Source organism: Pinus tabuliformis, chromosome 4_2 (assembly GCF_031772625.1).
Source record: "Pinus tabuliformis cultivar Carrire ecotype Pingquan chromosome 4_2, CPIR1, whole genome shotgun sequence".
Taxonomy (NCBI): domain Eukaryota; kingdom Viridiplantae; phylum Streptophyta; class Pinopsida; order Pinales; family Pinaceae; genus Pinus; species Pinus tabuliformis.
Genome location: NC_142304.1, coordinates 492,219,901 through 492,236,239, shown reverse-complemented (window position 1 = coordinate 492,236,239; position 16,339 = coordinate 492,219,901). Strand labels below are relative to the sequence as shown.

Below are 16,339 nucleotides of genomic sequence, written 5' to 3'. Positions count from 1 at the left end.
ACACAATTTTATCTAGAAAATAATTTTTTTGTCAAAAATCATAAAACTTAAGAATTGTAACCTAAATTTCCCAAAATTTCTACTAAATTTTATTAAAATTATACCAAAATTTCCAATGTTTTCCTAACAAAAATATAACCTTTTTATATCTAACTGTAACTTTAAGTAAAACATCACATTGATTATTTTACAATGAATCATAATAATGATTATAAAAATCACCAACTCCGAAGTGAAAAAGCTATTTTTATTACCTTGATTAGGAAAGTCACACACTCCGGCGGAAAAAACTATTCCCTACTTTGATTATGAAAGTCACCTGCTCCTTTATGGTAGTTTGTGACTTTAACCTTGTTTCTATTACGGAAAACACATACCTCTGCGAAGTGATTGTGACTTTACGAATTTTAATGCTAAAAATCACCTACTCCAGATATTTATTAAAAATATAAATATAAATTATATAATTCTAATATTCCAAGTATTATAAAAAATTCAACCTACTTATGTAATAAAAATTATATTTTAAATAACCAAGAATAACAATCTCACCCACCCTCACTAATAATGTCAAGAAATTCGAACCACAAAGCCAAAACATAGACAACACCCGTTTCTTTCTGACTCTATTTTGATTTTGTATTCACGCGGGAAGCATATCGTCGTTTTCCCGATTCTATATTATTATTTTTCCTTTTCTTTTGCGCATCTTGTCGTTGTCGCTGTACTTATGTATGTATGCAGCGTAATTTTTGCCGTGGTGGGGCTGATACATCTTCAAAAAAATAACGTTGATGTGCTCTACAGAAAAGGCGTTGAAACATAATCCAGGGATAGGGAGCAGGGGAGATTTACATAAACGAGGGTCGAAGGGTTTAAGATTGCCAACAATTTCCCCATCGACTCCGTTTTTATTTCCATCGTGCAATTCCCGATTTTATGTCCATCACCTGCATTTCCATCACTCAAACACCGCCTACAAATTGAAAGTAAAGATTAAGATAAGCCTTCTGCTACTTCCCCTCACTCTGCAAGTGCTATGGACGTTTCCTCCTCCGCTGCCGTGTCGGCGTCCACCTCCACCTGGGCAGGTCCGAGTAGCAGCCGGGCAGGTCCTAGTAGCAGCAGTTGCCACAACTTTGATATATTTATTAATCACCGCGGACCGGACACTAAAAAGTCCTTCGCGAGCCTTCTCTACCGTAGGCTTCTTAAAGCTGGGTTGAGAGTCTTTCTGGACCAGGAGGAATTGGAACAAGGAGACAGTATTACTGATCAAATAAAAGATGCCATTACAAGTGCCTCCGTCCATGTGGCAATCCTTTCTAGTGGATATGCCGAATCAAGATGGTGTCTGGACGAACTCGTCCTCATGTGGGAGTCCAAGCGTAAAATTATTCCCGTGTTTTATGGTGTAAAGCCTGCTGAGCTTATTAGGTTGACTGACGGAAGATGCGCTGAAGCTTTCCAGAAACATGCGTCGAGATACAACTCCGAAACTATTGAAAAGTGGAAAACTGCTCTTTTTAAAGTTAAAGATATTAGTGGTTTCGAGTTGGAAGCGTGTAACGGGTGAGAAGCCAACCTTCCCTCTCCGTATTTTATTATTTTAGTTTTGATTGATATGGATAAACGTTTCTCACTAATATTTATTTTGCTGCGAACGTTAACCAGGGATGTGGGGGTACTGCTCGAAAAGGTTGTTGAACGTGTGTTGCGAAAGGTGGAAAAGCCACTTCTGAACGTAGCCAAGTATCCAACGGGCTTGGATGACAAAGTTAGAGATTTTGAAAACACAGTTTCATTGCAGCTGAAGCAGCAGAGCGGGGAACCTCAGATCGTTGGAATCGTAGGGTTGGGTGGTGTTGGAAAAACCACATTGGCAAAAGAGCTTTTCAATCGGAAATGTTCAAATTACGATAGATCCTGTTTTTTATCGGATGTTAGAGAAAATGCAGCTAAACTAGAATTGAAAGTTTTGCAGAGTGAACTTCTGAAGAACTTGGCTAGCTTAAATGAGAATATATCCAGTGTCGATAAAGGAATAGAGATGCTCAAGAGAAACCTCCAGGGTCTTCATGCCATAATTATTTTAGATGACGTAAATCATCAGGATCAGTTGGATGCACTGTTGCCTGCAGGACATGTTCTTCGCCCAGATAGCTTGATATTGATTACATCTAGAGAAAAACAAGTTCTCAGAAGCTCAAGAGTGGAAGTAATTTATGAGCTAAGTGGTCTTAATCCACGGTACTCGCGAGAGCTCTTTTGCTTCCATGCCTTCGACGGGTCCCATCCACAGCCAAAATTTGAAGATCTGGTGGAGAAGTTTTTAAAAGCCTGTGGTGGATTTCCTTTAGCTCTGAAAGTGTTGGGGGCAAGTCTTTATAGAAGGGACAGAACTTACTGGAACCAGCAATTGGATAAACTTCCAAAGATACTTCCTAGAGATATAACTAAAGTACTTGAAATAAGTTATGAGGCACTCGATGAGCAAGAAAAACAGATATTTTTGGACATTGCTTGTTGTCTCGTGGGAGAAAATAAGGATATGGCGATAAGGATATGGGATGGAGCAGACTGGCAAGGTTATTTGGGTTTTCAAAATCTAGAGGACAAGTGCCTCATAGAGGTGCACAGTGGAAAGATACATATGCATGATAGCCTTCAAGATCTGGGTAGACAAATTGAAGAGCATTCGACATCGGCGCGTCGTTTGTGGCTTAACACAGAGAACACACAGAGCATTGATGATTTGTTACAGCAATATTCATCTGTAAGTACTTAATCATTCAATACTGTATAGAATATTCAATAACATTATGTGCTCAGTTTTATAAATTCCTCATTAATTTTCAATAATAATGAACAGGGAACCAGGGAAGTGAGGGCAATTCGGATGCTTGGTATGTCTACGCGCAAGCGCAAAAGTTGGAGAGATAAACTTCTTAGACGGCTGATTTATCCACGACACCGTACTGTTATCAGGAAGTTGCAACTTCTTGATACCGAGGACGGTCTGTTGGAGCTCATTTTGAAGAAAGTGAAGTCACCAAATCTCATATGGCTTCGTTGGTCGAATTGTCCTACCCGTTCCCTGCCTCCGTGGATCCAAATGCAAAATTTAAGGGTTTTACATGTGATGGGGAGTTTTTTGGAAACATTGTGGCAAGACAAGTCTCAGGTAATACAAATTTGTGGAGTTAAAGTTTTTGGGTTTATTAGCTATTGATTTAGTATCACATGGTCTCCAACAAATTTGATGTGTTTTGTGGAACAGAGTTGTCAAAATCTTTCTTATGATTGAAACCGTGAACATTTTGCAGGCACCTGTGTGGTTACGAGAGTTAGTTATTGTTGCTCCTCTCTTAAAATTACCAGAGTCCATAGGGCTGTTGAAGAAGCTAGAAGTGATTGTCCTAGACTATCATACGGGTAATCTAGAAAGTTTGCCAAACGAATTTTGTCAGCTGCTGTCGTTGAAACGCTTTGAGTTAACAAATTGCTCAAAAATAAAATCCCTTCCATATTCCTTCGGAGATTTAACTAATCTACAACATATCAATCTGTCTCACTCCTACTACTTGCGGACCCTTCCAAAGTCCTTCGCTGAATTAATTCAGCTTAAATATCTTGATTTGAGTTATTGCTATAATTTAACTATGTCAAGCGACACACTGGGTGATATCAACACGCTTGAATACATAGATATTTCTTATTGTCCAAAAATTAAAACCTTGCCTCCCCAAGTCGGCCGTCAACGGTCCCTGCAGAACTTACATTTCTTGGGTACACACTTCAAAGAATTGCCAGGTGCCATTGGAAATCTCATGGATTTGGAATTTCTCGTTATAGAATGCCCTTTCCTGGAAATGCTGCCGTCTTCGTTGGGTAACCTAACGAACTTGAAGGAATTGATGCTCCGGCATTGCAAAGCCTTGAAATGTTTGCCGGATTCTGTTAAACTGTTGAATCGGGTGGTAGTTTATGATTGTGGGTTCAGTGAACTGTCCTTCAAAAGGCTTGAAGGAGAAACAGAAATATTAAGACAGTCGAAAGGCAAAGGAATATTGAATAATTTGGACTCTTCCATTGACAGGTACATGCCTCGGCTCCCAGTCCGGATCAACAGAGAAACAGAAAAATCACGACCGCCGAAAGGGATCAAAATATTGACTAATCTGGATTCTTCCATTGACAGGTACATGCCTCGGCCTCCCCTCCAGATCAACAGAGAAATACCAGAGGTATCAATTCCCAGGCTTCAGCATCTCCTCGTTGAGTCTTGTAATGATCTGGTGGTGGTTGGAACATTGCCAAATACTCTCATAACACTGCAACTGAAACTCTGTCATAATTTGAGAAAAATAGAAGGGCTTGCGCAGCTCAAAAAGCTTCGAGTGCTTAATGTTTACGAGTGCTCTGAGTTAGAAGAACTTCAAGGTGTGGCGCATTTGGGTTCTCTGGAGATGTTCGATGCCAGAAAATGTCCCAAACTGCAGTTTGATGAACGGTTGCCACCACGATTAACATACTTCCTCCAAGCATCTTCAAGGCCATGGCGGTCAGAACAGGTTATGTGTATGGCCCTTTTGCTTATAACATTTACTTGTAATAATCCTGCTTGGCCATGGCGCTCAAGACAGGTCATGTATCTGGTTATTTTATGCGCCTCGCATGGTTTTGCAATTAATTAATTAATGATTATTTAATCTGTTAAGTCCAAACGGCCATGGATTGTATGTTTGGAAAAGGCATTGCTCGGTCCTGAAATGTAACATATAGAAATCTAAAGTTTTATGTTCTTGAAAATGATTAACATTTATTATTATTATGAGTAATATTTATAAGTTAAATATATTATCACCCCATTTTCATAAATGTGAGTCACTTTTCTGCAATACCATCTTCTTCTTCCTGGCATCTAATTAAAAAGTCAGTTGTTTTTAGTGTGATTTTTTGTAAGTTTTTTCCATGTGTTTTTCTGGTTTAATTTCTCTAAAATCTGACAAGTTTTTTTGTTTGAAATCACAAGTTTGATGGGTAACTCTTTCACAGTCCAAGTGCTTTAAGGGGTTTCAGGGTGCTTAATCCATATATACAGCGGAAAAATTAGTTTAAATAACACAAATCAAAATTTCACTTCAAATTTTTCAGCAGATTCAGAGACCTGAAAATCTAAAATTTAGCACTAAAAACAACTCCATTAAAAAATTAAAAAAAAATTAATACCATTCTAAAACCTTTCTAAATCTCTATATATCCCGTCTTTATATATCCAGTCTTTATAGATAGCCACTTGACACAATATAAAACCCCATAAAATTATTACCTCTCCACACAATTATCGAATCCTCCACCACCACCATCACCCCCCACTGAAATGATAATAAAAACCAAACTTCATTGCTCACTAAATCTCTATATATCCCGTCTTTATAGACAGCCACTTGACACAATATAAAACCCCATAAAATTATTACCTCCCCACACAATTATGGAAACCTACACCTAGGTTCACAACGAAGTATGACAAACCTTTCCATCACAACGAAATTTTTTTCTTTCAGCCATCGGTAGAATTGACCCTCAGGATTCCAATCTAGTGATTTTAGTAATAGAAAAGAGTAAGCATTTCCTCTCCTATCAGCTTGCATTTCAAGTGCAATTCGTGGCAAAAGGAAAATCTATCCATTGAATTGTCAGTAACGAAGGTGCTTCAACTTGTGATGGAAAGGTTTGTCATATTTCAAGGATTGGAATCCAGGGTTTTTTCCAAATCTTAACATCATAATATCCATCAAACTCTAGTAATCAAATTGTCTAGAGTTTCCTTCAAACTCTAGTATTATTTTAGGTCTCCACCATCTTCTCTTGCTTCCATCAATGGTGTCTTCATAGGGGTGATATTCAATGACTTTTATTCAACCCAACTCTGAAACTATGTTGATTTTTCTTAGGGCTATATTGTTCTTTGCTTTGATAATTGCATTTCATTATTTGCGTATTAAATTCACCTCACAAGGTCATGAAATTATTGAAATTTACCACATTATTTAACAACATATGGAACTACATAGAAAGAATAATATCATTATCAATATAGCAGATCATAAAGGAACAATAGAAGAAAAACATTGACAGATAGAGACACTAGAATTGGTCGGAGACTAGGGCAAAACCCATTGCAGGGAAAACCCTTTCAAATTCTTCTTCTTATTAGATTGTCATTGAATGATTTAGCAAAAAGAGAGTACAATGATCTATATCTTTAATCAACAACATCCATGATATGAATCCAATAATGATTATAATCAAAACCCTAATTTAGAAGCATGTGGTCAGTTGTCACTGTCTGCTATCAACTACTGAACTTTGCGGTCAACTGACAAAATATGCGATTAACTGAAAAAACCAAACCTTAGATCCGAAGCGCACGCATGACCTTGCATGCTTGCGGTTATAGCCAAAAATTCTCTGTGTCAAGCCTACAGTAGAAAACAAAAAACCCTAACACACATGAGAGCTTTGGACCCTACAATCTCAGACATGTGTGAGAAAACTTCAACAAACAAATGCAAACCTATGCGACTCAAACCAAAGAAAGAAGAAGAATGATTATGATCATGATGTCCAAATGAGTGTCACTTGAGTTTTATATATAGCCATCCACGAGTGTCCAATTTCTCTTTTGGGCCAACCTGTGATTTTATGCACGTGTGGGATTTAATTCAAAAATACATTTTTCCTTATTCAAATTGAGCGTTTCAATTGTCAAAACTAATCCACGAAAAAAAAAATCTCATCCCATGGTTCGAATTTACCGTTGAACTACCAAATTAATATACACGAAATTAAATCATTACTAAATAAATTTAGTTTACTAAAATAAAAATAACCATTTTTTTAAAACACTAATAAGATAACTTACTCAAATGAGATATGGATAACGTTTATGTAGCTTGAATTATGGTTTAATTAGCAAGAGTGTTGAAGTCACATGCATCATCAAAAGATTGTTCACTGAGCATCAACTAAGACGTTTGAATTATTCAAGCGACTTAGAATGCTTGGTTTAAGTATCACAAGATGAACATTAGTTCTTATTTAAAAAAAATTCAAATTAAGCGAAACTAACTTTAGTGTTACTCTAAAACAAGAGATCGGAATCATATGATGTGCACACTCCATGTACTAAGTCTAAATACGATTAATTAAAGAGGATAAGGCAATAATAAATTATATTATATATTATCGGAATCATATGATGTGCACACTCCATGTACTAAGTCTAAATACGATTAATTAAAGAGGATAAGGCAATAATAAATTATATTATATATTATTCTTCCAACATGGCATGGTACCTATTTATAGTCTTATGGTAACTCCTTTCTCTCAAATATGTTTAAAAGGAAAAAAAAAAAATAGATAACACCCGTTTCAGGGACAGTTGCAGTCATGCTTATCCACGGAATCGATGAATCCGACAATATTTCCAACTGTAAAGCCGATTGAAAGGACACGGTGCTTACCGCGTCTTTGAAGCATCCTATATTGATTCAACAGTCAAGCAAAAAGCAAAATACAATTTCCAGTGAAAAAAAAACATGCTTATTCATTGAGTTAAATGAATCTTGACAATATTTGCCATGGTAAAGCAGAATAGAAAGGATAGATGATTTGCACGTGATTGAAGCATTCGACAATATTTCCAGCTGTAAAGCAAAACAGAATTTGGCACGCATGTATAGATTGCGAAGGATTTTGAATCGCTGAATTCGACAAATTTCCAACCGTAGGGCAAAATATAATTTGGCAAGTACGGATGTTGTGATTCTCGGTGCGTGATATCTATCCTTTTTCTCTGTTTTTTGTTTTTTAAACTAGGATGAATCCTTAAGAATATGATATTTTAATGAATTTGCTAAGAAAGTTAGTGGTTGTCATTATAATTTAATTTAGTGTTAATGATAGGTAAGGTAATGTTTAATAAGTAATTTAGTAAGTATTGAGATTTTTTTTTGTAATGGGATGTTTATTTACATAGTTTTATGATAATGGGTTGGTATGTGTTTTTCACAAGAATTGAACCTAGATGAAGAGGAAAACAAATTGTACACTTAAACTAGAATCCATAACAAGTTTTCTAAATCGTAAAAATAAAAATAATTCTTTTTTAAGGTAGTCTAGGTAAATTTGACTGGTCAAATTAATGAACTCATGATTTTGCCCATCATATTCATCTCTAATGTAGTTTATTTAAAAGCCGAAAGTCTCTTTGTCCTTTAGTGTTCCTAATAAATGAATCTATAGAATTTAATTTACACCATGTGTAAACTATTACTTAATTTTTAATGGAAATTTTCACTTGCATTGACAAGGTACGTTACACCCAACAGGCTTTGCCCAAGGCTTTCTTAAACAATGAGTGTGTGCAGAGAAGTGATACTAAGCTAAAAGTAATCATGGCACTCAAAGTCACACAGAGAAAATGAAGAAGTTACCTCTTATGGCAAGAATCCAATCTCTATTGGTGAAGCCAATTTTGGAAAGATCTCCTTGAGATCTTTGCTCCTAAATCTTCCCCTTGACCTGCACACAATGAAGGCAATCAATTCCTATTCTCCTGAAAAAACAATGTTAGAACATACACAATGTATCAATGCCATATAAAATATGAGAATACATTGACGACAAATGTGGGGAAAGCCTTATATTTATGTACAATCAACCAGAGTATGTCTATGAGCCCTCACAACCTCTTTCTTTGGTCTATCTACTAACCTTGATGCTCATTGGTGTATGTATATGTGTTGTACTGATTAATGCACTAATGGTTGTGGACAGAAAACCCTCTCAGGTCACCCGGGACCTAAGGCAAACAGAATGAGAAGACTTACAATTGTTCAGCGATACATGCAAATACTCATGTTAACCTAAGAATCGAGAAAGTAAAAGAGAGGGATTAGCTTTCACTCCTTGGTGTAGATCTGTTAGATTTTCAGTGTGACAAGAGAAAGTTCCTTCACCAACTCTCAGATTAGGACTAACACATAGAAAAGACATGAAGTAACCTTCACAGCATACCTTAACAATTCAAAACATCAACATATAACAATATATAAAGCTAGCATGCATCTAAGATAATAGGGTTCCTTCATGATTAGGGGCCATGAGTTCTCAATCCAGTGGGACGATATATATTTCCTCACTGGTTTACAATGCAAATATACACAGGTAAACCTGACAAGAGGGAGAGAAGATCCAGGGCCACAGTGGATTTGATTCGAACACATTGCACAAAAGGCAGTCAATCAGTAAGTAATAGGATTCCAGTACTGTAGATAGCATTGAGATCGTTAATGTCTATTCTATGGATGATCATGTGCCTGGAAGGAGATAAGAGTCAGCGTGTGGCTACAAAAACCCAATTTCTATTGGTATTGATCCATTGCTTGTAGCCACAAGTGTTCAATTGGTGTGAGGGAGTCCTCCGATAGGTGAAAGTAGAGTTGACAACATGTAAGACTCAGGCCCAAATAGAGTTGGGGTATGGTACCCTGATCGTGTCCTTTATACTAGACAGAGTTTTCATGATGAGGCCTTGAATGAGTCTAGGTATAGCCACTCCCATGGATCCCAAATAGGATCAATAGGTAGCCTTAGCACCTCGAACTTGAGGCAGATCGATTAGACACTCCTTTGAGGATGAATTATTTGAGTGGCTCAGAGGCTAGATCCCCATGATTGAGGACTACCTGTATTCCGACATGAACTATATGGGGGATTTGGAACTCATATTTCTACCTAGCACTCAGTGGGGGCCACTAGGTAAGTGGATGGATCAGGGATAAAAGTAATTTTTTTCTTTTGAAGTTTATGCATTTTTTTTTTGTTATGGGTGAAAATTTCTGACATGAAGCTTGGCTTGACACAGATGTCACGCTAGTTTGTCCTATGGGTATGCCTCGCCATGCCAGGCAGGGTGATCAGCTACCTGGGGCTGGAGGAGCAGCAGGGGTCGCGACAACCGCTGAAGGGGGAGGTGACACAAAGAGTCTGCGCGAGGTTGCTAGGAACCTCAAATGATTGAGCATGGGTGTGTCACCTCTTCCCATGAGAGAGATACTGATATATATGCAGCAGCACATAGTGGGAGTACCAGAGCAGTTTTTGGTGCCTTTGAGGAGGCTAGCTAGAGTGCTGATATGTTACCATGAGCAACAAGCTCAGTAGGAGTAGATTAGGCTTAGCAAAGCTTTTATTTATAAAACACCCAAGTTTTGGGAATTTTTTGATGTAAAAAGACTTGAAACAATGTGTGTATATATATATTGGCGATTTTTATGGTGTATGTGTTTGTGTTTTGTGTAAAATTTATAATGAAAAATCATACGCTCATGCATGTAACTATAAGGAATGTGACATATTCCAATATAGTACATAATTTGCTAATGAATCAGCGAATGCATTATATTCTCTTGGAATGTGTTCATAAGTAAAAGATTCGAACTGATGTTCCAAAAGTCGTACCCTTAAAAAGTAACGTAACAAGATTGGATTGTGAATGTGATAATGATTAGTCAAATGCATAACAACAAGCTGAGAGTCTAACCTGACCACTAGATTGGAGATGTCGAGAGATGAAGCCTCAGTAAAGAGTTCGATGACCAACATATACTCAGTAATATTGTTGGTGGCATAACCAAGGAAGACACCCCCAGAACTAAATAGTTCCAACTCATGTGTGTAAAGAACCTGAGCAGTTGATGCAATGTGCCTTTTGTGACAACTGGCACCATCCGCGTATCCAACGTATGATAAGGGTGGCATGGACATCTGTGCAGAAAAGAGATGTGCATGAGACAAATAACCATTTTTAAAAGCCAAAAATATCCAAACACACCAAAAGAAGCAAAATTTATATACATAAAATTGTTGGGTTGTGTTATATTCTTTCCACGTAGTTAACAGGGGCTTTGAGGGGTACCCATAACCCCACTTTATGGGGTCCAGTGCAGCGCCCCAGAAAGTTTTTATTTTGGACCCTATGTTAGGTTGGGCGGACCCACCTATGGTTTTGTGCATGATTTTTGCACATGTTTTTTGGACGCAATGGTTTTTCGGTCCATGGTATTGGATGTGATGGTTTTTGGTCCATGGCATTGGATGCTTCGACATGTATAAATATGTATTATAACATTGAAAGGAACATAATGAAAAATCAAGCTGGTAGTCTCGATTTTGGGATCCAGTGGGAAAATCTCTGTGTATATGTGTTTTATGTGTTATGCTCTCGCATTGTTTATTTTTCTGTATTTTAGAATTCATATGTAGGTAATTTATGTACGGGGTTAAAACCTACAAAAATTACATAGCAAATTCCCAGTAGAGCATTAGGCAAAATACTTTTTCATATGGAGGCCGTTACGGGGCTCGGTGAGTAGTATTCCATCACAGTCCTAAAGTTTGTAGGCTCCTTTAGAAAGAACCTTAGTAACGACATATTGACCAACCCATATTGGTTGAAGTGTTCATGCCCCCAAGAGATCATGTTTATGATCATAAAGGAGGACGAGGTCACCCTTTTGGTAAGAATGAGACTTGATATGTTTATCATATTGATCTTTAACTTTGCGCCTATCTGCTTTGAGAGACAGTGCAACATCCTAATGACTCTCATCCAAATGTTCAAGTGAGAGCAAGCACTCTTCTTCAAGTTTAAGGGAGATAATCTGGCACTCGATAGGAAGAATTGCTTCTAGGCCACGAGAAAGCTGAAATAGCATGAAGCATGTAGTATTTTTTACTAATGTTCGGTGTGCCCAAAGTGCAGAAGATAACATTCTATGCAATCAGGTTTTATGATTTCCTTCTAGCCAATGGATCATGATCTTGAGGACTCCATTGATGACTTCAACTTGGCCATTAGCCTGTGGGTAGTAGGAGGATGAATGATCTTGGCGAAAGCCCAACATAGATGTTAAATCAAAAATCATATGGTTCTGAAAGTGGGATCCATGTTATGTAGCAATCGTGTGGGATATATCGATATGGTAGATGACCTGATTGAACATGAATAAAGCAATGGTTTCTCCATCAGCCTGAAAAATGGGAATGGCTTAGGCCCGTTTCGTGAAATATTGCACGTCGTGTCTATCAAAGGAAGTGGGATTACAAGTGATGAAGTCAATGCCCCATTTAGCAAAAGGACTGACGGAACTAACTAAGTGAAGAGGGGTAGGGGGGTCATACATTTCCTTTGTATAGACTTGACAAGGATGACGCCGTTGGACTAGAGTAATACAGTCTTTGAACAAAGTTGGCCAATAGTATCTAGTCGGTAAGAGTTTCTGGGAAGTAGCCATGCCCGAAAGATGCCTGCCACACTCCCCAGCATGGCAGTCATTAAGAACATGTTCCACCTCAGTAAGAGTAAGACAACATTGAAGAACTGAGTCAACGCCACGACGATATAAAGTATCATTGAGAACTAAGTAGTTCTTAGCCTCGTGGCGGATACGATGACAGTCGTCTGGTGATAGACCTAAATGAAAACGTTGTGTTTGGAGGTAGACAAGAATTTCTCCATACCAAGGATTGGTAGAGTCAACCAGATAAACAGATTCATCCAGCATAGGATCATGAGCTACTTCATCTGGGTCGGCTCTGGGAAGGTCTGACAATAATTCAGCGAAGACTAAGGATTTGTTGGCCTTAGGAATAGAAAAAACCAAGTCCAATTGCCGGAGGATGAAAATCAATTTGGAATATTATCCTCCAATAACTTGACGAGACAGAATGTGTCTCATGGGGTTCCCCAGGGAAATGATAGTAGTATGATGCAACAGGATGTAGTGCCGGAATCGATTTACAGCAAAAACAACTGCCAATGATATTTTCGACACGTGTATACCGTAATTCAAGCCCAACAAGGCCTTTCGAGAGGTAGTAGACCAGTTTCTCACTGTGATCATCATGTATATGAACCAACACCACTTCGATGGAGGATGGTGAGGCTGTCAGGTGTAAGAGAAAATCATGTGTATAGCCAGGTGGACTTAATAGTGCAGCTAAGGTCAACGCATTTTTAAAGGCGTCAAATGATCATTCAGCTTGATCGTCCCATAAGCAGGGTACTCCTTTGTTGAGGAGGTACATAAATCCTTCCGTTAATTTGTCATAGTTAACGATCAAGTAATGTAAGAAGCTTGCCTTCCCTTGGAAACTTTGGAGTTGAAGGATGGACTGTGGTGTGGGCAATTGAATAATTTCCTTTACCTTATCGGGATCAACCATATCCAAAATGTTTAGAGACAATGAATCCATGAAGACGCCCAAACTCTACAAATAATACACACTTATGCAGATTCAGACGGATGTTATAGAACCAACACCTAAGAAATATTGCTCGAAGGTGAGCTAGGTGTTGGGTGTGTTTCTTCGAGTGGACAGGAAGATCATCCAAGTAAGCTTGAACAATGTGTCTGATATCATGAAAGGCATAGTCCATAGCCCTCTGGGAGGTTTCACCTACATTCTTAAGACTGAATGGGAGCTCACAATACGCAAATGTGCCCCAAGGACAAATGAATGAATTTTTGTGATGGTCATCAGGTTTAATAGCAATCAGACTATATCTCAAGCAGCCATCCATGAAGGAGAAAGATTCGCAACTGGCGCAATTGTCAATTATTTGGTCAATAAATGGAGTTGGATAGTTATCTTTTGGACATCTAGTGTTCAAATCATGGTAGTCGACATAGACGCAAATGGTACCTTGTTTTTTGTCTACGGTGACTAGATTAGACACCCATTAAGTTAAGGGAATGGGATAGATGAAACTAGGTCGCAATAGTTTTTCAACTTCAGTCTTGATGCAATTATTTTTCAAGGGCGGACATGTCAAAATCTTTACTGAACAAACCTGGCATTGTCATAAACCTTGATCTCATGCTTAACAATAGAAGCGTCTATGCCGGGCATTTCCTCGTAATTCGAAGCGAATACATCGCATAATTCCTTAAAAAGGCAGGTGAAGCGCGCAATTTCCTTGAGATTGTAGTTAGCTCCAATCTGAATATTTTGCACGATACTTGTTTTGACTAAGATATCGATGAGCATAGTCTTGGAAATATTACCCAAGTTACCTTTTGAATCCATATTTTGGATAGTCCTATCAGTTGAAGGAACAATCTCAGGTTGGTCAAAATGCAGGATTTGTAAATATGTCATGCCTAAATTAGATATCAAAATGTGATGATGAGAGTCATCACAGGGTCACTCATCTAAAGACATGATCTCTCGGATAGCTTCATCTAAAGGAAAGAATTCATTGAGGATATCGTTATAGGGAGAGGTGATTGGAGAGGAAGTGGTATCATCAGTCATAACCAAAGAAGTAGAAGAATCAGATGCAGAATGAATGGCCTAGTAAGCTAATTCAGGTGGTGGCAGTGTCATCTGTTCTCTGTAGGAATCAAGGTATGAAGGGGCTAGGAGGATCCAGGGATCAGTAGGGCCATTATAAATTGTAGAGACCATTGAAACCATCTGTGGAACCTCGGGCGGCAGGAGAGGAAAAAAGCCTAAAAGAGAGGAACTCTTCAGAAGACTAGTACCAATACTAACATAGGAGTCAGGTGTGCCACCCACTAAGGGCACGTTGCTGCTAGGTAACGGGGAGTAATCTGGGGTACAAAAGGATAGTTGGTCCACTGTGAATCGATGAATTTGACAATATTTCCAACTGTAAAGAAAATTGAAAGGACACAATGCTTACCCCGTCTTTGAAGCATCCTATGATGATTCAACAGTAAAGCACAAAGCAAAATACAATTTCTAGTGAAAAAAAAACATGCATATCCAGTATTGCTTATCCATTGAGTTAAATGAATCTTGACAATATTTTCCATGGTAAAGCAAAATAGAAAGGATAGATGATTGCCACGTGATTGAAGCATTCAATAATATTTCCAACTATAAAGAAAAATAGAATTTGGCACACATGTATAGATTGTGAAGGACAATTGCAATGATGCTTATCGATTGAATTGTTGAATCTAACAAATTTCCAACTATAAGGCAAAATATATTTTGGAAATACATAGTCAAGTACGGATGTTGTGATTCTCAATGCGTGATATTTATATTTTTCCTCTGTTTTTTGTTTAGCTAGGATGAATCCTTAATAATATGACATTTAAATGAATTTGGTAATAAAGTTAGTGGTTGTCGTTGTAATTTAATTTAGTGTTAATGGTAGGGAAGGTAATGTTTACTGAGTAATTTAGTAAGTATTGAGATGTTTTATGACAATGGTTTTGTTTTGTTTTGTTTTGTTTTGTTTGTTTGTTTGTTTTTTTTTTTTTGCTTCAGCAAGAATTGAACTTAGGTGAAGAGGAACTAGAATTCAAAACAAATTTTCTAAATCTTAGAAACAAAAAAATGATTGTAAGGTAGTTTAGGTAATTTGACTCGTCAAATTAACGAACTCATGATTTTTCCTATAGTATTCATCTCTAATGTAGTTTATTTAAAAGCGGAAAGTCTCTTTGTCCTTTCGCATTCCTAATAAATGAATCTATAGAATTTAATTTACACCATGTGCAAATTGTTACTTAATTGTAGTGTTTTTAAGGGAAATTTTCACTTGTAGTGACAAGGTACTTTACACCCAACAAGCTTTTCCCAAGGCTTTCTTAACAATGTGTTTGTGTAGAGAAGTGATACTAAGCTAAAAGCAATCCCATGCACTCAAAGTCACATAGAGAAAGTGAATAAGTTACCTCTTATGGCAAGAACCCAATCTTTGTTGGTGAAGCCAATTTTGGGAAGATCTCCTTGAGATCTTTGCTCCTAAATCTTCCCCGTGACTTGCACAAAATGAAGGCAATCAATTCCTATTCTCCTAAAAAAACAATTTTAGCACATACACAATGTATCAATGGCATATAAAATATGAGAATACATGGAAGACAAATGTGGGGAAAGCCTTATATTTATGTACAATCAACCAGAGTATGTCTATGAGCCCTCACAACCTCTTTCTTTGGCCGATTTGCTAACCGTTATGCTCATTGGTGTATGTACCTCTGTTGTAGGGCTTAATGCACGGATGGTTGTGGACAAAAAACCCTCTCGGGTCTCCTGGGACCTAAGGCAAACAAAATGAGATGACTTGCAACTGTTCAGAGATACATGCAAATACTCTTCTTAATCTAAGAATCGAGAAAGTAAAAGAGAGGGATTACCTTTCAATGCTTGGTGTAGATATATTGGATTTTTCAATGTGACAAGAGAAAGATCCTTCACCAGTTCTCAGATCAGGACCAAC

The 16,339-nt window shown here is 37.7% G+C and overlaps 1 protein-coding gene across 1 annotated transcript; it reads left to right on the top strand.

Moving 5' to 3' along the window:
- The first annotated feature begins 881 nt into the window (after window positions 1-881).
- On the top strand, window positions 882-4,712 carry LOC149170117 (disease resistance protein Roq1-like). The gene is made up of 4 exons (XM_089428902.1): window positions 882-1,572; window positions 1,675-2,776; window positions 2,873-3,184; window positions 3,327-4,712. Exons 1-4 carry the CDS (start codon window positions 1,040-1,042, stop codon window positions 4,695-4,697), a joined length of 3,318 nt encoding a protein of 1,105 aa, XP_089285028.1. The 5' UTR covers window positions 882-1,039; the 3' UTR covers window positions 4,698-4,712.
- Window positions 4,713-16,339: the final 11,627 nt, after the last annotated feature.